A 21,381-nucleotide genomic window follows, 5' to 3' on the forward strand; every position below is an offset into this window, starting at 1 on the left:
AGTCATCTTCCACAGGCAGGCAGGAAGAGCCAAGAAAAGCCGGTCGAGTTGCCTGGCCTGTTGGGGGGAAAGGGGGTAGAAGGATGGGACACACGTGTTGAGGGCTTAGATGTAACATTATCATCGCCATTTCTGGCTTGACTTGCCCTCCTGTAAACTGAAATCAAACCAAAACTCTCTATGTTATGAAGAGGATGAAATGAAATAATAGGAAGGATAAAGTATAGCTTGCCTTCTTCTTCCTTTCCTGGGTTTAATTCACCTCAATTCCATTAATCTAATATGAAGTACACAGTCTCTATTTTTCATCTCATCCACCTTCCATCTGGTAACAGTTGGGCAAAAGGTGTCATTGCTTAGAACCCTAGTACAGTAGCCAGCAGAGGGTCAAGAAGGCTCAGAAAGCCACTTCTTTGTGACATCATGAGTGCAATTAGAAGAGCACCAGAAAAGTTCCGCTAACTCCAAACAACCCTCTCACTTTCTCAGGATGCTCTCTAATTCACCATAAGTGAAGTATTTCTTTGTGCCCAGAAACCTTTTCAACTAAATCTTTAGGAGAGATCTAAGCCACTATCAGCTACCATTTGTGGGGATAAGGCAGCTGAAAAATAAAGAATTGTGGGATCTTAAATTCTGATCTGAAAGCATCCTCTGGGCCCATCTATTCCAAGCTCCTCACTTGAGAGATAAAGAAACTGAGTTATAGGGAAATTAAATGAATTTTTTTCCTCTACTAGGTTATTTCAGCCTCAAAAAGAGAGTCCTGCAACAAATTTAGTCAACTTCATGATTTTGCCAGGGGCCATGCTTGGAGATTGTCAACAAATTTCTACTTTTCCCAGCCTTCTCCAATGTCAGCTCCTCTTCCTCCTTTTCTCTCCCCTCCTCTGACTTCTTATCTTCCTCTTCCTCTTCCTTTTCGTTCTTCCTCTTCTTCTTCCTCCTCTTTCTCTTTTTCCTCTTCTTGTCTTCCCGGTCTTCCTTTCCTTCCTCTTCTTTTCTTCTCCTTTCCTCCTCCTCTTCCTCCTTTTCTTCCTCTTCTTCCTCCTTCTCTTCCTCCTCTTTCTGTTCTTCTTCCTTTCTTCCTTCTCTTCCTTTTCTTCCTCTTCTTCCTTCTTTTCCTTTCCTCCTACTGTTCCTCTTGTTACTCCTCTTCCTCCTGTTCCTTCTCTTCCTTTTCCTCCTCCTCTTCATCTCCCCCTCTACTTCCTCTTCCTCCTCCTTCTCCCCTTTTTCCTCCTGTACTTTTTCCCTTGTTCTTCCTCCTCCTCTTTTTTTCTTTTTCTCTTCCTAACCTTTTTTTATCCACCAAGACCAAGCTGATTCTCCTTCATTCTTGCATCAAAGATAGACAAGTCTATGCCCACAAAGTTCTGTCTCTTAATGTAGTATAATGCTTTGTACCTGGAGGTTTTTGCTTTGATCTATCATGGATCCTAGGATCTCAGAATATCATGATTGAGAGGTATTGGAGATCATCTGATCCAACACATACCTAAAGAGGAAGGATCTCTACAAAGTGGCCATTCAGCATTCACTCAAAAGCCTTCCACATTTGAGAAATTTCAATGCTTCCAAAAACCTGAGTGCCAATTGTTAGTAAAATTTTCTATTCAAAATCTGCCTCACTACAACTTCAAATTCAAAAAATACTTATTAAGAATTCACCATTTAGGTGGTGCAGTGAATAGAATGCTGAAACTACAGTCAGGAAGATCTGAGTTCATGGTCTCAGATACTTAACAACTCTGGGACCTTGAGCAAGTCATCTAACCCTTTTTTGCCTCAGTTTTCTCATCTGTAAAAATTAATAGGAGAAAGAAATGGCAAACCACTCAAATTGCCATTGTGACAATTGCCAAAGTGAAAAAAAATTAGAATGACTAAAATAACTGAGCAACAAAATTTGCAGGATATTGCTCTAGGTGATGAGAATACAAAGGTTCAAAAATGGCTCAGTCCCTCTTCTGAGAGTGCTCATGTTCTTTTAGACTCTTTGGTTCCTAATTCTGGCCTCTGAGACAAGAATAAATGAGCTCCACACCTTTTCCACAAGACACCCTTTCAAGGTCATTCAAGCATCTCTGACCGGCCTGACCTTTAGGCCTTTTCTTCTCCGGGTTTACAAGACCTCAGCCTCCAAATGGTCTTCTCTTTTCCAAGAGTTGTGTAATAGCATGTAGTCATTTTTATTTCAATCCTACAGCTATGGAATGCGGTGAACTTTCAATTCAATACAGATTTATTAAGCATTTGTCATGTGCCAGGTATTACATAAGACATAGGAGATAAGAAGAGAAAATATCTTTCCTTAATAATTGTATATTCTACTGTCCCAAGATCCCCTAATTGCATTATCAGGTAGCTCACATTTCATCAGGTAATCTGGTAGGATAGAGCTTACTTAGGCCACACTTTAATCCCAGATCCAGGTACTAGTGCTCCTTAGTAACTAGGTGCTCAGGCTATAAAATGTGTTAGGGGCTAGGTGCCAGACCTGGAGCCAGAAAGATTCATCTTGCTGAATTCAAATCTGGTGTCAGACACTTGCTAACTGTGGACATTGGGCAAGTCACTTAACTCCATTTACCCCAGTTTTCTTATCTGTCAAATGAGTTTTAAAGGAAATGGCAAGCTCTCTAGAATCTTAGCCAAGAAAACTCTATGCAGCATTTGAAAGAGTCCATCATGAATGAACATGACTGAAATGAATAGACAACAAAAGGATTTCTTTAAGAGTCCTGATTGCTGAGTGTCCATTGGAGTTGGGAGGCAGCTCATCATTCTGGCTGTGAAATCTCAAGAGTGACCTGAAGGAACAAGAATGCATCACCACTGTTTAGAACACACTAAAATGTATACAGTTTTCTTAAAAGATGGCCAGAAATTTTCTTAGCTAAGATTTAAAACTATAGCTAGAGTTTCACTGGATTAAACTTTAAGTTGAGGAAATTCTTTGGGGGAAGGGAGCAGGGTAGTTCAGGGGATAATACAACTAGAGGACAGGATGTACTGGATGTAGCACAAAACTCTGGTTCAAATTTAGGGTTTCAGTCAGCAGACTATACTGAGTTTGAAATCAATGCTTGCAATATGAAGGACACCTAGGAAAAGAGGATTCTCAGGTTGTTTGAGGAGGGTAGAATGGGTCTAAATTGGAAACAAAGCCACAGGCACACCCATAGGATATGTCAGATGTGTGAACCAAGTGCCTCTTATTTCCCCAGTGGTAATGGGACCAATGATAATTTCCAAATCGAGTCTGTCCTATGGGTATCTGAAGGGCAGCATGGCATACTGAATGGAGCTTCAGACTCAGAATCAAGATTTGCATTCAAATAATGACCGTGACACATACTGGCTATTTGACTCAAGACAAATCATGTAACTTCTCAACTACTCCTAGAACCTCTCTCATAAGTTGCAGAGTAGGGACCAATAGTGGTAGAGGGAGTTTCCTCATTGAAAGTTTCAGTTAAACAAAAGATATGCACATACATATGCATTCATGCATACATACATGCATATATATGTATAAAATGTGCATTCCATAAAAATTCTTCAGGTCAGCTACCTCACTTTAAAATTCTCACTAGAATTAATGAGAAAAATGACATTGCTTTGAATGACACTAATGAGGTATTATCATATGTGAATTATAAATTCATGTCAGAAACAAAAGTATAATCATTGTCACATCATAGACATCAGTGCCACAGAACTGTAGCTCACAGACCACCTAGAAAGCCTAAGGGGACTCCTGATGATCCCCAGACAATATGGTAAAAACTGCTGCCATATGGCACTTTTAGAATGGAGGTGCCATCCTGGATTCAAACAGTAGGTTTTAATAACTCCCAACTATGAAGCATCACTGAATCACAGGCCAAAAACATTTAGTGCTTTAAGGTTTTAAAAAGCATTTTCTTCCTAGCCATTCTATGAGATAGGTAGCATTCAGGCGTGATTATGAAAATGTGGCATAGATTATGAAAGGCACACTTTGTTGTGATGACCTGTGCTCTAATACTGATTCTTGACACACCTGAGTGACCTTGGTCAAGTAATTTAACCTCTAAGATTCAGTTTCCTTAAATGTCAAATGGAGAAAATTTCTATCTCTACTACTTCACAAGGCTTTTGTTTTGGTTTGGCTTGATGAAGCTCAGAGGGTCAGTAAATGGTTCCATGAATAAAACACTGAGCCGGGATCAAGAAGACTTAGTTTAAACAGTTTCTAGCTATGTGATTCTGGCAAAGTCACTTAAGCACTGTTTACCTCAGTTTCCTTATCTGTAAAATGAGAATAATAATAGTACTTGGTAGGTTCTTGTGGGGATCAAATAAGATATTTGTGAATTTTTAGCCCAGTAGGTACTATGTAAATGTCACCTATGAAGATGATGAGATTAAGAGTATGTGTGTTTTTTTTTTTAACAAACTTTAAAATGTTATAGAAATGTCAGTGGTTATTGTTAGTGCTATCATTATTATTATTAACCATCTATAACACTCTTCCCAAATTGTCTCAGTATGGATACCGTTTGAGATATGTCCAAGGAAAGAATGGCTGGATCTGTGTCATTAAGGAGCCCTTTTTCCTAGAATGTGGTCACTTGTGAAGTGGCAAGTCTTCTACATTTGTATCTTTAGGATTTTATATCCTTTCAATTATTTTGTTCAGGCTTTTGTCAAGATTTTACTCATTAGCTTTTACAAGTTAGGGGTATGGTAAAGTGAATGTCAGTGTTCGTTCCTAGGATGTGTGATTTTTGTTCTTAAGGGAATATTCAATGTATAAACTCCCTCCATCATTGCTGAACACAACCTATATTCAACTAAAACTCTTAGAAATTTGACCAGGACTTGGGCTAGGGTGAGGACTTGAGGGGTAATGGGGTTTTTCCACACCTATTTAATTAGTAAGAGTCAACAGAATTTGAAACTAGGGTTTTCCAGCATCCAAATCCAAATCACTTTATATATCTTTATTGTTGTTTATCCTTTGTTCTTGAAGAAGATCATGATATCAGGGAGGTGATGCAATGACATGCGTGTGAGTTGGATTTAAATGAGGGAATTTTGTGTAAAATAACCAGCCTCACTTTCTCCTCCAGGGCCATCTGGATCCAGTGGCAAGATACAGATCAGGATGACTGGAAATGGCCTGGGATAGAGTGGGAAATCTTAAAGTGAACATAAAACCATGAAATGAAAACTTAGGCATGGAGTTTGTCTATCGATATTCCAGCTACTGAACACTTAGCCAACATGACTACTCCCAGCAGAGTGTTGCCAATTTTAACGTGTTATCAATAAACCCTACGCAGCCAGGATAGTGTGCACTTTATCTTTGTCCTTGGACAAGCTAACATGGGTGGGCTATTGATATTTTCTGCTTCGGGTTCTGTGATAGATATTAGAAAGTCATCTGCTTAGATGTGTGGATGAGTGAGAGAATCCATGGGTTACCATCAATCTTTATTAGGAACAAAATGAAAGGGACTGTTGAAAGGTTATTTTTGGCTGAAATACAAGTCACAAGGAGTCTCTTCATCTTCCTGTTTTCTTCTGTGACTGTGTTGGAGGAAGGTGTCAGTAATGGTTTGGAATGTGTCAGATGTTAAGATACTCCAAATGATCCCTCTCACACTGTTTTTTTTTTTTTTTTTTTTTTTTCCTCCAGCCTCATGCAAAACACTTATTACCCTGTTTCTAGAAGGCTGCAAGTTGTAGAGTACAGGATTCAGTGAATCCAAATCCCTAATCAGATAACATGTCTTATCTTCACTTTACCTCCCAGGGCTCAGTTTCTCCATCTGCAAAGTGACTGAGATTGAATTTTATGGCCTCTCAAGTTCCTTAGAATTTAGCATGCATACTTTGGAACTTTCAATTCTGACTTTTGTGCATCCAGCTTCCTTAACTCCAAGACTTAATCTCTTAAAAATGTTTTTTTTTTTTTTTTTTATTCTGAACTTTACAATCATCAACAAATATGAACATTACTACATAACAGAGAAAGTAAAAAGAAGTGTATAGGAAACCATAAATCTTTATTATAGAAAACTTGCATTTTAGGAAAGTAAAAAGAAGTGTATAGGAAACCATAAATCTTTATTATAGAAAACAAAAAAAGTATGCATTTTGGGAGTATGTGTGTATGTGTGTATATATATATATATATATATATATATATATATATATATATATATATATATATATATGTGTGTGTGTGTGTGTGTGTGTGTGTGTGTGTGTGTGTGTGTGTGTTTTGTATGGTTTCCTATACACTTCTTTTAAGAATGTTCACATTTGTGGATGATTGTAAAGTTCAGAATAACTTAAAGTGACTTGTCCAGAGTCACCCAGCTAGAAAGTGCTGGAGTCTATTGTTGATTATCCAAAGTTGACTAGCATATTTTTAGATAACCAAACAACTTCCTAAATCCTACATGCTCACTCTTCCATCTCCCCTGAGACCTTAAAAGTGGTATTTCCCCAAAGTAAATTGCTCAGTCAGTGTGACTCTGTCTTGCCTAGTTATATTTATTTGAGCACATGAGTTATTTCACATACACAAATGGCAAACCTTTGTTACCTCTGATGGATGTCTATATTGTGGTTGTTCTATGTTACTAACCATTATGCTCTCCCAAATCTACTTCATAAATCTATTTCATATCATCACTTCTAGTGCCTTTATTTTCACATCACATATATATGTATATCCATATATATATATCGATACTATATTGATATTCAGCTGCTGGAATCTCCACATTGTCCATCAGGATGAATTGTTCCTTGCTGGTACATTACTTGATCCTTGAATCCTAAGAATTGGCTTTAGGACTTTTGTAAAGATACACAGAAAGATAACAGTCAGGATTGTTTTCCTCTGCCCTGGGAAAAGTGCTTTTGCTTTTTATATCTGTACGAAAAGAATTCCTAAAATGTTTCTGACAGCCATCATAGGCAGGGTTCTAAGACTTTAGACTGAGGCTCACACTACCTCTGCAAAGGGACACCTTCTGTTGGGCTACACTCCAGAGCTACAGGGGATATTTGAGTTCATCCCATATAACTCTTTCATTTTATTGATGTGGAGACTAGAAATAAGGATGAATAAATGACTTGCCCAAAGTTATACAGAAATAGTAAATAATCCAGCCAGATCCTCTGATGTCCAATTCAGATTTTTTTCCCACACTACTATAACTCTCTTCTTCACAGCACGATATATAAGTTTATGTGTCCAGATTCACTGCACCAGTACTCTTTCCAACCAGAAGACTTGCTTGTAATTTTCTTATGGTGCATCCATGAATACATTCATCTTTTCTATTCCCTACTCTCCCTTTCCTCTGAAACCATCCTGTGATGTCCTGCTTATTTTCCTTCTTGTCTTCACTGACATTTCATATTTTGATGCAAGGAAATGACTAAAATTTAAATTTCCAGCTATTGTTGAGGGGAGATGAGCCATTCCCCCTTGACTCCAAAGCATTGTGGAGAGTCCTTACATCCCAATGTTACAGCTACCTTCAGCATTAAGTTTAGGCTGCTCTGATAGAATGTGGCAGAAAATCAGTGCTCATGACTCATCATCTTAATTTTGAACTCTAAAAACTTCTAATGAATATAGGTGGGGGGGGAGGCAAAGGATAAGGTACAGGTGAGTGCCAGTGAGCTGGCTAGAGTGGGTGATGAAGGACCCAGCCAGGGTTATACTGGTAAAAGGCTCCATTTGACTTCCTGTTAAAAATATCTTCTCCCCACTCTCATTCATTTGTGTATACAGTGTTTAAAAGCTGTTCTTTGATGGTAAAGTACATTTTGGGCTTTTAAAACCTAAATTGATTAATTACCTTAGATAGGAAAGGATTTTGGTCATTTTCACTTTGAGAGTATTCTAAACTATAAGCAGTTTGGAAGAATAAAAGAAATTTGATCTTTTATTCTCTTCCATCTATTCCACTTCTTCCTAGATAAACTTAAATTTCTTTGAAGGAAAGCAAGAGAAAGCATTATATCTTTTCAGTATAAAAAGACCCAAGTAGGTTGAGAAAGTCTTGGGTAACCTCAGTGTTGCTGATTTTCAATTTTAGGAAACCTAATTCTTTCCCAAGTTGTCTTTTTTCTCTTCTCCTCAGAAGACCTGCTTTAAAATCCTACTTACAAGACTTATTACTGAGCAAAAGCTTCCCATCTCTGTTTCCTGATCTGAAAAATGAGGAGGTTGGATAAGATGGCTTCTCAGGTTCCTACTAGCCATGGATCCATGAATCTCTGGTTCTTTTTAAGGATGGTAGAGCTTTAAGGGTGGGAGCAGCTTTCTTATTCTGAAGATCCAATCAAATAAGGGCCTTTCTGTCTTTCCTTCTGTCTGTCTTTCTCTTTCTTTTCTTTCCTTCCTTCCTTCCTTCCTTCCTTCCTTCCTTCCTTCCTTCCTTCCTTCCTTCCTTCCTTCCTTCCTTCCTTCCTTCCTTCCTTCCTTCCTTCCTTCCTTCCTTCCTTCCTTCCTTCCTTCCTTCCTTCCTTCCTTCCTTCCTTCCTTCCTTCCAGCTTCATCCAAATTCATATATGTAAGTCATCATTGGTAATACAACAATTTAGCATGTATCCCCTCCTCAACAATTTATAAAATTTCCCACAGTCCTTTGAATTAGTGGTGATTTTGCTTCCTCCAAGGTTGGAAGTGCTTTCTATATTGACAGCCATTTCAGGATAATATTAGCATCAGCATCAAGGAGATACTTTGTGTCTGGGAGCAATTAGCAATTATTGAAAGATCTAATAATAACATCTAGTTTTTATATTTCAGAGACCACATATATTTCTGGCCTTTAATGGAGCTGTGAAGGACAGGATCTGGATTTAAGTTTTGTGGAATAAATACCTTGACTAAACCCTAAAATACTCAGAGCACTGAATACAATGTTGAACAATGTAGCTCAATTCATCAATAAAGGCTCAACAAATACTTTTTATCAATATTGAATGGTGGGTTAAGCATTAAAGAGAGAGGTCCAGAGGGATAACGTTGTAGTTTTCCCAGTCTTATGGGGGAACATCTCAGCTCCTACCTGCAGCTTTGTAGGGGATGTCCCTTAACCACTGGTAGCAGAAGCTCCCAGTTCAACAAAGGATATGTGTAGTCATGTAAACTCATATCATCTCTAGGAGGATTTTCCCCAAACCCACAATATTTCATATGGAGAAGTCAACCAAGCCAGGGCAGTCTATCCCCATGTATACACATTCCTATAAGCTCCAAGGTCCAAACACAAAGAAGTAGGTTGATTCTCTTTCTCATTTTCCCTCTGATGATGGAAATGAGATACAGGATCAACTCAGACACCTGGATTCAGGCTCCCTCTGCCTAAAAACAGCTGTTCTCTGCTTTCACACATGCACAGCTGTGACTGGGGCCTCGATGATCCAGCTCCAAGGTTCCCTTCTTATCCAGGTTTAAACCTCAAGGGACAATCAAGGGGTCAAACCAAATACTGAGCCCTTTGACCTTTACTGGGTTTGTTCAGATTTGATCTTTAGTCCATTCCTGAAGTACTAAAAAAAAAAAAAAAAAAAATGAGGAAGAGAATGGCATTGTACCTTTTTACACTTGAGTCTTGCTCCTTTTACATAATTTGATTGATTTCGGTATTCCAGGACCAAAGCTGAAAGCTTCCTCACATGCACACCTAAGGAATGTGCATACTGCTATCAAAATTAAGTGTGGTAGATGAGTCAGTTAATAGCAGTAGTGTGTTATGAAGTACAAGACAATTCCAGATCAGGAAGCTAAAGACCTGAGTTCAAATACTGCGCTTTCTGTGAATCCACCTGAGTGAATCTGAGCAAGTTTTACTTCAACTTTGGGGGGCTTCAGTTTCCTTATTTGTAAACGAGGGGGCTTGATTGGTCTCTCAGTGCTCCATCTCATCATTTCAAGATAGTTTGAAAGGAAGCAAGACCTCAGTCACCAAGGAGTGCAGGGCAACTGAGTGGAGACATTGGACTAGATAATTCCAAATTTTCTTTCCAGTTGAAGTTCTATGATGCTAAGAGAATCTGGATTTTGCATTCCAAAGAGGGACACAAGAGGGCTCAAGCAAAGGACTGATAAAAGCGAGTGAATCCTTCCAACATATGGGGTTAGGAAAATAACAAGTAAGTCAAAGATCATTGAGCAGGGAAGCAGAATGGATGCATGTGTATACATGGGGATATATGTAGATATATGTATTTATATTTTTACACACTCTCCCCCAAGCTGTTAAAAAAAACTTCACTGGGTGCCTGCACCACAGCTGCTTTGGGGGGAAAAAAAAAAAAAAAAAAAAAAAAAAAAGCTTCTATTTGGCCAGACAGATGCAGCCTAAACAATACAAAGAAACAGATGTGACTGTGATTAGTCATCCAAAGGATGGACTGACTGTGAGGTTTTGTTGGGAGGTGACTTAGGAAAGGCAGAACAAAACAGTAATCAGGCATTAGTCATGAATCAACTTTTTGATTAGATTAACACCTTCTCCAGGCTTCTAACACTTTGAAATAAGAGAAGCAGAGTCCTATCATGCTCTTTATCTTAAGAGAATTAGTCGTCTTGGTTATAGAAGTTCCCTACTATGCATCTCCGACTACCCCATGAAACATAATCAAGGAAGATAGAAGAAAGGGGAGTATATCTTGTATTGAGAGGGGAGATTGGGACCCATCTACTCATATCCAGTAAAAATTCTAGGAGTTTTCAGATTGAGGTTTGGGGGTGCTCTTTGTCTCTCTGTCTCTGTTTCTCTGTCTCTGTCATTGATCTCTCTATCTCCTCTCCCTTCTTGTTCTTTCCCTTTTTCTTATCTGACTGCTCCTTTTCAATGTGTCCAGTACAGGATCTCCATTCATGCTACATCCTATACAAATCCACCCCAAGGCTCTGTCCTGGATCTTCTCTTTTCAGTCTATATTGTATTGCTTGATGGTGTCATCAGCTTTTGTTTGATTATCATTTCTATGAAGATTATTCCCACATGTAGAGAGTCAACCTTCTCTCTCCCTAGCGTCAGTCTCAGTAACTACTTATTGAATATTTTGAGCTGGATATCTCAAAGATATCTCAAACTCCATATATCTCTTGACCTGTCAATCTCAGTCTCTTTCTCTCTCTTTCTCTCTCTCTCTCTCTCTCTCTCTCTCTCTCTCTCTCTCTCTCTCTCTCTCTCTCTCTCTCTCTCTCTCCCATTTTCTGCTTCAACCTTATCTTTCTTGGAAAAAGAAAAAGTATTATAGAACTCATATGCTTTGTTCTTAAACTTAGAAGGAAATCCATTTGAAGTTGATAAGAAATGGGATATTTTCAATAATTCATTTATTCAATCATCATATTTTAGACCCCTTCAGGGGGCTTTATTTTATGATAGGCCAGACCATACTTACTCATTTCTCTACCCATAGGAAAATATTTTTCTTCCCTTTTATGTACCCAGAGAAAGCATGTGGGTCTCTCTTTTCTTTCAGACATATGATTTCTATCACTGTAAACTCTCTCTTCTGGGGTGCTACACAGATGATGGGTGCCCAGCGCCACATTGCAAGCTTACACTTCCCAGTGTCCAGCACATAAGTAATTTGTTTGCCATGCTTTCAGCATATCCCTTTGAAAAGGCATTTTGGTCATGGGACCACATACTCAGAGAAGGTGACTGTCCCAGCCTCTGGATACCAGGAATATAGACCAATGTTATGCTATATTATGCCCCATTTTATTATGTACCTGTATGTCTAGCATAAGAATCACTCACTTATCAGGAGGTCACTTACTCAGCAACCTTAACTGTTGGGAACACAGCTCAGAAGCAGAAGGTCAAGGAGAGGGGGAGAAAAACAGTTCTCTGTTCAGCCAAAACAGATGTCATACACCATGGCTCATGTACTTTCCTCATAGGAGAGCTCCTCCCAGGTCCTCACTCCGGCCTCTATCTACTCCTTTTTTAGACATATTTCTGAGAAATGCTTTTATCTCATTTCCCACCCACAGCCTAATAGAAGCAATAAATTGGAAGGGTGGGGAGACTGCTACACACAGTCATACTGACAGCAGCAAAGAATCATAGCTGATAGTCTGTCTGTGAGGGAAAAATACAAAACACAATGATTCAAAAAACAAACAAACAGTAATTGTAAAGGCAAAGAAGCTTGGGGCCATTCAGCATGAGGGCAAAAACCAAATCCTGAAGGCTTCATTAGTGCAGGGATTCTGGTTTTATACTTCCCTATCCCTTCCCCAACCTAAAAAATAAAGTGCACATGAGTTCCCAGTGTTAGACTGGCTATATTTCCTCTTCAGGTTTTAGGTGAACTGAAGTGATTCTTCTCTAGTTATTATTTGGAACCCCTATTCCAGCATGTTCTCTTCCCCCACTTTTAGGCACTAGTTATTGTTATCTCAATTACTTTTAATTGATTAACTTCTATTGGAATTTTCTGTGATGATATGGCAAGAAGGGAAGTATTAACACTTCCGCTAACACTGAAGGAAATACTCTCCCCTAAATCACCTCAGCTTTTGGGGATTTTCAAGCACTTTCTAAATAGCATTTGTCCCACTAAAGATGGCACAGCTGCTGTTTAAGTCCCATCTCAGCCACCCCTGGCTGGGTCAAGTAGTTCATCAGATACTTAACTCCTCACCACTTGGCTATAGGCAAATCCCATCATGCACTCCTGATCCTAGACTTGTGATAACTTGTCATTCTAACCTTCTGAGGGTCACAAGACAGGCTTTTGCTATTTGTGAAGCAATGCTCTTTCTCTTAAAAACAAGGAAAAAAAAATAGAAATAGACGTAACAATAAGAGAAGGAAACAACACCTGCATGCTCTCAACTTCATGGTATCCCCTACCTGGACACCCACAGCATCTTGTTCTTCTTATTCAATACCTGTCAATCAGTAAAGGGTCAGATTAAAATATCTACTTTGGCTTTTGAAGGTACTACAGCCTCAGCTCTATAACAAATCAAATGGGTTTCTTTTCACCACCAGGTATAGAAAATGTACATTCCAAAGTCCACTTTGGTGTGTTACTCTATCAGTCAACTTTTCTGTACATACTCATCAGTACTGGGCTAGCTAAATCCTAGCCCCAATCCTTCCCTGTTTTAAGATCATAGAATCCCAGCCTTAGAAGTGGAAACGGCTGTTTTACAGTACCAGAACCAGAGAAATCTAGGGATTTGTTAGAATCACTGCAGAGATGGTAACGAGGTGGCTGAATCAGGATTTGAATTTTGGTTTTCTTATTCCAAATTATTTATTTTCCTAAATTTCTCTAGCATGATATTGACATTGATTCTCTAAATTAGGATTTTATATCATTGAAAAAGTGAAGTTATATTTCCTAAGTTCTAATTTAGAGCACAAGAATGTGTACATTTTTAAAAATAGACATCTACCAAAATGATTAAAAGGAAAGTTTTAGCCTTGAAGAAACAAGCTTCAGTTATCCATATAATGAATTTTCTGATTGATGCCAGATAAACGAGCTGTTACTTACTCTAGATATGTAAGACTGACTAGGTGGTGAAATGAATATATGTTTTTAAGGTGGGGGTGGGAACTCTGCCCCGTCAGAATGAGAAAGCTTTTTTTTTTTTTTTTGGAGGAAAAATGACTAAATTTAGGACAATTCCAACACATATTATATCCCAGATCCCAAGCCTGATACCTTTCAGTTGTTGAGACAAAGCCCCCTAGACTTCATCCAGGCTTCAGAGGCTTTCAAGATTTTGGATCAATTAGTCATTTTCCCCCTCCTATTTTTTTTTCCATTGTAACTTTGGATACAAGCAGTCTAGTTTCCCCAGCACATGTTGCCATAGGCAACTCTGTTTGTTTAGGGTGGAGTGGTTGGTTTTGGAAGGTTGGGGGAGGAGCAATTAATTCTAATAGGTATAGAGTAAAATTAAATCCTGGTCTTTCCAATGATTTCCCCATTTCTCTTTCTTCTTCCCTCCCTATCCCTTCCTAGAAGACTTCACAGAGGCACAAAAGTAGTCTGTAAATCATTTTAGTCATATAGGATTATGGAGTTGGAAAGGACTTAGGAGGTCACCTAGCCATGCTCCTTTCTTCCAGGCGGACCATGCTTAATGATTTCCAGATGAGAATTCATCCTTCTCTTAAAGGCTTCCTGAGAAGTAGATTACACAGCTTCCCATTACCCATCGTAACATTAACAGTCCTCACTGGCAAGTTCCTTCTTACAGATATAAGAAAACCTAAAACTCTCACTTTGGAAGCCATATATACATATGGAGGGAAAGCTTGTTTGTATTGCTGTATTTTTAAAAATAGACATTTACATGGAAAAGAACTAAGAGATGGATTTAGTTTTTCAATGAGTCAGATAGAGTTGGGGAAAAATGAGAAGATACAAGGTTGAAAGAGGAAAGCTTACCTCTGAACCTTTCTTCCCTTTATCATCTTTCTGGCCTTCTGTGTCATGTACAGATATTCCCATAAACATCTGAGATTGCCTTGGGTCCAATAAATCCTTGTTTGGATGGATGTATAATAGAAATCCTGATTTTGCCATCAGACTAGGCTCTGTAGAGACAAAGCACTATGCCCCAAATATCCAAAATACTCACAATCTTAGCGATTTGTGTTATTCCTCCATTCACCTTTATGATGAAAAGAAAACTTGGTCTTCTCTCCTGTTCTCAGTTGACATTATTGATCAACTGTTAAATGGACATCATATTTTGTCCCGGAGGTAGCGGTATTTCAGCGGTCAGCATACTGATGTGCAGGCTGCTTAGGTTTTCAGTTACTTAGGGACCCCTTAGCATGTGATTTGCTTAAATAATGATGGCTAGAATGGTTGTTCCCTATTTAAACTTCAGAATAGTGGCCAAGTTGATGCCAAATGCAAATAGAAGCAGGGTCACTAAATAAATATATACATGTATAAAATAATACATATCTAATATAAAATAAATTAATTCAACATATTTCATAGGTTATCTTTTACTAGCGGCATCTATAAGCTGTTGAAATGGATGATATTATCTCAGGAAACTGACACTGAGGCATAAACAAGGGATTTGGTCATGAAAGCTCAGAATAAGAGTTGGTTATAACTAGGGAAGCATCTGTATGTTATATAGCCAAAACTATTCTTCACTGGATTTTCATGAACTTATTCTTAATAATTTTTATTCTTAAAAGCATTTTTATATCTATATCTCAATAGATTTAGTTTCTTTTATTGTTCTATTTATTTATTTATTTTACACACTTAAAAACTTTATTTTTTGAAGAAATCCATAGGTTTCAACCAGACTGCCAATGGGGTCGAAAACACAAAAATGGTTAAGAATCCCTGCCCTAAGCAATTAACTTGAGAGGTTTTTAGAGGCTTTGCAGCAATGCATCAGCTCAGGATGGAAGAGAGCCAATGTTATTGAGTAGGTGGGCTGGCTGGTAAGTCCTCCAAGATGCTGTGGGACTGTATTTCCTGCCAGGGCTTTTCCTCTTCAGATCCATGGCTTTGGGCCACTGAGTTATTGTTTAACCACTTGTTGCTGTTCTTATCGTATGTTCTCTTTTGGGGTGAAACACTCCATTAACTCTGGTTTGGCCTGGGCCTGATTCCCATTTTGGTTCCTGCTAACTTGCAGCAGTAGCAGGAGTAAATGGAAACTGTTTGGCTTACTCCCCTGTTATCCGTGGTTTCACCACTGTGTGCACAGGACTGCTACACATGTGTGAACATTTCTGCCCCAGGACGGGGGTCACCAAACGCAGTGACAAGCTGCTCTGGGGCAGTCATCCTTTTGTGTTTACATAGCTCTGGAAGCTCCTATTTCTAAGTTCTCATATGATCCAGGAGAAGGGATAGATGCCATTATCCCTGCTGGATTAGAAGCAGGAGAAATGGCCAGTGACCTACCTACAGGTAGTAGTGATGGGAGCTACAGGTAGAGGCTAGAGTTTAGGTAGTCCTACAGGTTCCTTCTGGCCTCCTGATCAGTGGAGTCATTCTTGTCTTGAGACTTTGCTATTACTTGGAAAAATTAAGTGATAATTCATATCTATTTCCCCATGCCATCTTAGGGCATGGATAAAGCAGTTTATAATCACTTACAAAAATATACAATGACTAGCACAAAAGGACCCCTTCAGGAGTCTAAAGACATGTCTGATACTCATGAGCAGCCCTAAGTTGTCATTGGACCTGGAGTCATTAAGAGTTCATCACCATTATCAGATACTAATACTTCACTTCTATATAAGATTTGGTCAGAATTCTTTCCTTCTCCCATTGTTGTTCTTGTCTATCCTTTGTTCTCAAAGAGTACCAGTGACATCATCTTGACTTGTAGGTAAATTAGGTTTAAATGAAGTAGAAACACAAAAAGTTGTTAACTTCACTGATTCTATGGAGTCTGCTTTTCCTCTGTATAATCCTAGGCTGGACCTAGAGGAACAATGACAAATGGGATCATATATAGACTGACTTCTCATTTTCCCCACCAGCCTTTCCAAGCCGATGGGTGGTGTGATACAATCAACAACCGAGCTTACTGTCAGTATGATGGTGGAGACTGCTGTTCTTCAACCCTTTCTTCCAAGAAGGTAGGTTGAACAAAGTTTGGGCAAGGGGGCCCCTAGGGTTAAGAGCAGATCTTGCAAAGCACTTATCTGAACTTGAATCGGTTCATCAGCCAAACCAGTCTGGGTTTTTGGCAGGGCTTGATTTCCAGAAACAGCCTACTTATTTTGCTCAAATATTTCTCCTTTGTTACACAAACACACACACACACACACACACACACACACACACACACACACACTCTTAGTGTGATCTTAGTATTAAGAGACTTTGGAAATAGAGAAGTGCTAATCCTACTGTTATTCTGCTCTGATCAGAATCTAGAGTTATGTGTTCTATTTTGGCTCATACACTTTAGAGAGCATCAATAAGCTGGGAAGTGTCCCAAAGAGAAAAATTATAGTATAAACTCCCCTTAACTGTGATATAAGAAGATCATATAGGAACTGAGGATGTTCACTTTGGAGAAGGAGGAAGGGGGAAATACTATGATGCTGGTCTTCAGCTATTTAAAGGGTCACTGTCTGGATGAGGCATGAATCTTATTTTACTGGACTTCAAGAACAGAAATAGGATCAGTGAATGGATAGGAGTTACAAAGATTCCAGCTTGATGCCCAAAACTTCATAAAATCAGCTTTATCTGATGTAGGATGAACAACTTTTAGAGTTAAAGGGATTCACTTCTATTGTAAGGTACACTATCATGGCAACTCTTTTTCAGGTATGGATGGGAATGTTAGATGGCCTCTGAAGTTCCTTTCTCCTCTGATGTTCTGTGTCTCCTTAAATTGAATTTCTTTGGATATTCAGAAGAATACCCTGGGGGAAAGGGAAAATCTTAAGAGATACAGGATTCAAGTTTTGGATTTTTAGTATAGTTCTGTGTTCTTCTTCAGCCTTGCTTAATCCTAGAAACAAAAGCAAAGCAAAGCAAAACAAAACAAAACAAAACAAAAAAACAAAAAACAAACAAATTAAAAAAAAATCATCCACCACAACCATTCTGACTTAATTATCACCTTCTCCAAACTTCCATAGAATAAATGAGGAGGAAAGGTTTGTTTGTTGAAACAGTCATGAGATTGTATCTGTTTTATTTTTTAAATAAAGTGACATAAGCATATTATTCATTCAAGAGACAATTCTACAGATCACACTAGAAAGCTCACTAGGTCACAATTTGAGAATCACTGATCTGGATGAGCTGAGAGCATTGGGATTTAAAGAGTAATGAGGAAGGTGATCACACCAGATGAATAGCCTTTTTGACAGGATATTGTGGAGGAGATTCTGCCAGCTGGAAGGGAAGGCAGAGCTCATATAATAGGACAGAATAGTAAAAGGACTGGGAGGAAGATTTTTACAAGTTGCAACTGGTCAGGGAAATCTTGCCTCATTCTACATGGGCCTACAGTATCAGTGCATGCAATTTCCACATTCCTTTCCGTTCAAAAAGTCAATGCGTTTGTAACATCTCAAATATCCAGGAGCCATCCCAGTTCCCAAATTAGCAAAGTCTTAGAAGGGTCAGTTTTCTACCACCTAAAAGTCTGAAGTACAAGGTTGAAATTCAGCCAGTTTGGTCTCTACATTGAGGCTGAAGAAGACCTTGATCAAGGACTCCATTTGATTATCATTCCTTTTGCCCTATGCTGTGTTCCTGAGGAATTTCTGGTCACCCAAGGAGGTAGCAGAGTCAGAGCCACTAGCTATTCATCTCTTCTCACCTCATTATCCTACTGATCGTGACTTTATTACTACCTCATTTAAATGCCTGTGAATATTACTTCATAGAAACTAGCTTTTGAAAGAAACCTTATTCCTCCTGGGATACCATTTAGTCCATGTTGCCCCAGGCACATGAATTTTAGCTGGGAAGCAATACCCAAGCAACACTACCCAACAAAATCCCTGAATCAATCCTTCTACTCAGGGCACTGAGTATACTGAGAATAGATTTCTCTTGGTTATGAATTTGACTATCTTGGATTTTTTGGTCAAATACAAGACAAGATCTTTGTATATTCTGCATACTTCCTGGAGTACTTATGTACCCCATAAACCCTGACTTCAGTAAATCATTATAGACAAGTTGGCAAAAAAGGATAATCTGAAAGCACAATTATTGGAGAAAGGGAGGTCTAGTGGAAGTATAGGTATGTTCTGGGGCACTTTTGAAAGGGGGAAACCTATGAAGAAGGGATTTAGTCATTTCCAAATCAGTGGAAGAGAGCTGGGTTTTTTGCCAGAGTTCTGAGCTTTTCAATAAATCTTTAGAGCAGACAGGACAAATATATTTATCAGGAAAGGAACTAAAAGTGACAGAATTTTCCTATAAAACTTTTAAGATTCGTAAGACTATAACAATGCTTTGACTCCTCCAATACTACTACTACTACTAACTACTACTACTACTATGACTATGACTACAACTATGACTACTACTTCTACTATTAATACCATTATTACTACTACTACAACTATTACTGCTGCTGCAGCTACTACTACTATTAGTACTATTACTACTACTACTGCTATATTACTAATACTGATAATTAACATATGTACAACACTTTTAGGACTGCAAAGTGTTTTACACTTATTATCTCTTTTTGATTCTCACATTAACTTGGTGAGATGGGTATGAAAATACTCCATTTTTTAGATGGGGAAATTGAGTCTAAGTTAACAGTGCCATACTGTTAATAGGGTCACACAATTTCTAAGTGCTTATGGTAAGATTTGAATTCAAGTTTTCCCAACTACAAGTTCAGCACTTAAGCATTATATCATCTGATGGTAAATATCAGATATCCCAGATTAGAAATCAGGAAATATGTATTTTAGCATAAACTCTGTCACTAATGTAGGGGACACTGGCCAAATTACTTCATCTGTATAATCCTGTTTCCTCATCTGCAAAATGACTATCCCGCCTATTTTCTCATGATATAGTGGATTGAGAGCTGGTTCTATCAATAAAAGACCTGGGTTCAAGTTGCTTTTGATATATTCTGTCTGTGTGATGCTTGGCTAGTCATTTGGCAAGTTACATTTGCTCCAGTGACTCTCTCAAACAAGAATTCTTATTCCTTTTTTTTTTTTTTTTGTCACAGATACCTTTTGCAATGTAGCAAAACATTTCAGAGTAAATTTTTTTTTTCACTTATAAGTGAATGCTTGAAGGAAGTGCTAAATTTCAGTTAGAAGTTAGTGAAAGCCAATTTGTACTATTTTTCCCTATTGAGGTTCACAAGCTGCATGAAATCTCTCCATGAAATCAGGAATCTAAGGTTAAGAATCCCAGTTAGGAAATTATAAGATAGCGGACTGTTTAGACCTACATCAGGGAAATGTGTTTTCTTATCACAAATTCCTTATACCACTAAAGTCAAGATTAACATCAAGGAAGGAAAAAACACTTTTATCTAGTGTTGCAGAACATGAGACAATGGATATGAAGAGTGTTAAAAATTTCTAAGTCGAAATGACAAGCAGGATGCTCTCAGAAGAACCTGGGAAGACTTACATGGATGGATGCAAAGTGAAATAAGCAGAACCAGATTATAATTACAGCAATTTTGCATAATGATTAGCTGTATATAATATCCATTCTCAGAAATATTATGATACAAGAAAATTAATTCTCAAACACTTATAATAAAAAAAAAGCTTTTCATTTCCAGAAAAAAGGGATGATGGATTCTGAATGCAGATTGAATTAATTTTTTCTTTATTTTTCTTGTTTTTTTTTCCCTCTGTGTTTTTTTTTAAATCACAATATAACTTATCTGAGAAGAAAATGTAAGACATAGAAACTGCCTATTTTGGTTATTTCATCTGGGTATAAGAAAAAAGCAGTAACAATGCCATAAAGATAAGTATGGGTGAATTGTGGTTAAAGTGATCTTGAAATAAACAGTAGTGGATTAAAAAAAACAAACTTCCAAGTGATACAGTTTTCTGTCTATCTCTTATAGGTAATCCCATTTGCTGCTGACTGTGAGCAAGATGAATGCACCTGTCGGGATCCTAAAGCAGAAGAGAATCAATAAATGGGGCAAAAGCCCCTTCCCCCCCTTCCCCCCTCCCCCTGCTAGCATAGGAGGCTGAAAGCTAGAGGTGACTATCCCCTCTTGGGGAGATCCTCTGGCTAAGATGGGGTGGGGTGGGTGAGGAAGGAAGGGAAATCTGAAGAAAAGAATTTTCTGTAAATCAAGATTGGTGGAAAGAAGAGATTCCTGGAAGAGCTCATAAAAAAAAAAAAAGAAAAGAAAAGAAAAGAAGATGAGGGGAGAGCACATTCTATCAAAGAATACTTCTAAGTGTCAAGCATGGCAAAAGACATTTGAGTTATTGATAACCATCATTATCATACATTGTAAAAGGGGAGAACTTCATTCAAGTGACAGAACAGCTACTCTTGATGGGCCAAGACCCCCCTGAATCAATCTCCACTCTCATTGCCATCTCTGACACTCTCCTTTTCTTCTCCTTCCTTGCTCCCCACCCCACTCACATCCAGCTTGAAAACTCAGACTCAAAGTCACCTAGGAGAAGCTGCCAGGGACTCTGTACCTTCTTACCACAAATGCTCTACCTATCTAGCCAGCTCTGTCTTCTCTAACCTATCCTGCTTCCTTTCTTCTGCTGCACAGACTCCTTCAGCAGTAATGAATTTAGTCATGAACTCTCTACAAGTATTTAAGCAAAACTACATAAATTACATAAATATATGAAATATATGATATATTTT

At 38.3% G+C, this 21,381-nt stretch overlaps 1 protein-coding gene across 2 annotated transcripts in view; it reads left to right on the forward strand.

The window, feature by feature from the left end:
* The window catches only part of PAPPA2 (pappalysin 2), a 559,101-nt gene extending 538,188 nt beyond the window's left edge, over positions 1-20,913 (forward strand). For both annotated transcript variants that reach the window (XM_074308442.1, XM_074308441.1), the window contains 2 exons: positions 16,548-16,646; positions 20,606-20,913. In XM_074308442.1, coding sequence (XP_074164543.1) covers positions 16,548-16,646; positions 20,606-20,680 — 174 coding nt within the window. In that variant the 3' untranslated portion in view covers positions 20,681-20,913. The remainder of the gene's footprint in view (positions 1-16,547; positions 16,647-20,605) is intronic.
* The last annotated feature ends 468 nt before the right edge of the window (positions 20,914-21,381 follow it).

Source organism: Sminthopsis crassicaudata, chromosome 4 (assembly GCF_048593235.1).
Source record: "Sminthopsis crassicaudata isolate SCR6 chromosome 4, ASM4859323v1, whole genome shotgun sequence".
Taxonomy (NCBI): domain Eukaryota; kingdom Metazoa; phylum Chordata; class Mammalia; order Dasyuromorphia; family Dasyuridae; genus Sminthopsis; species Sminthopsis crassicaudata.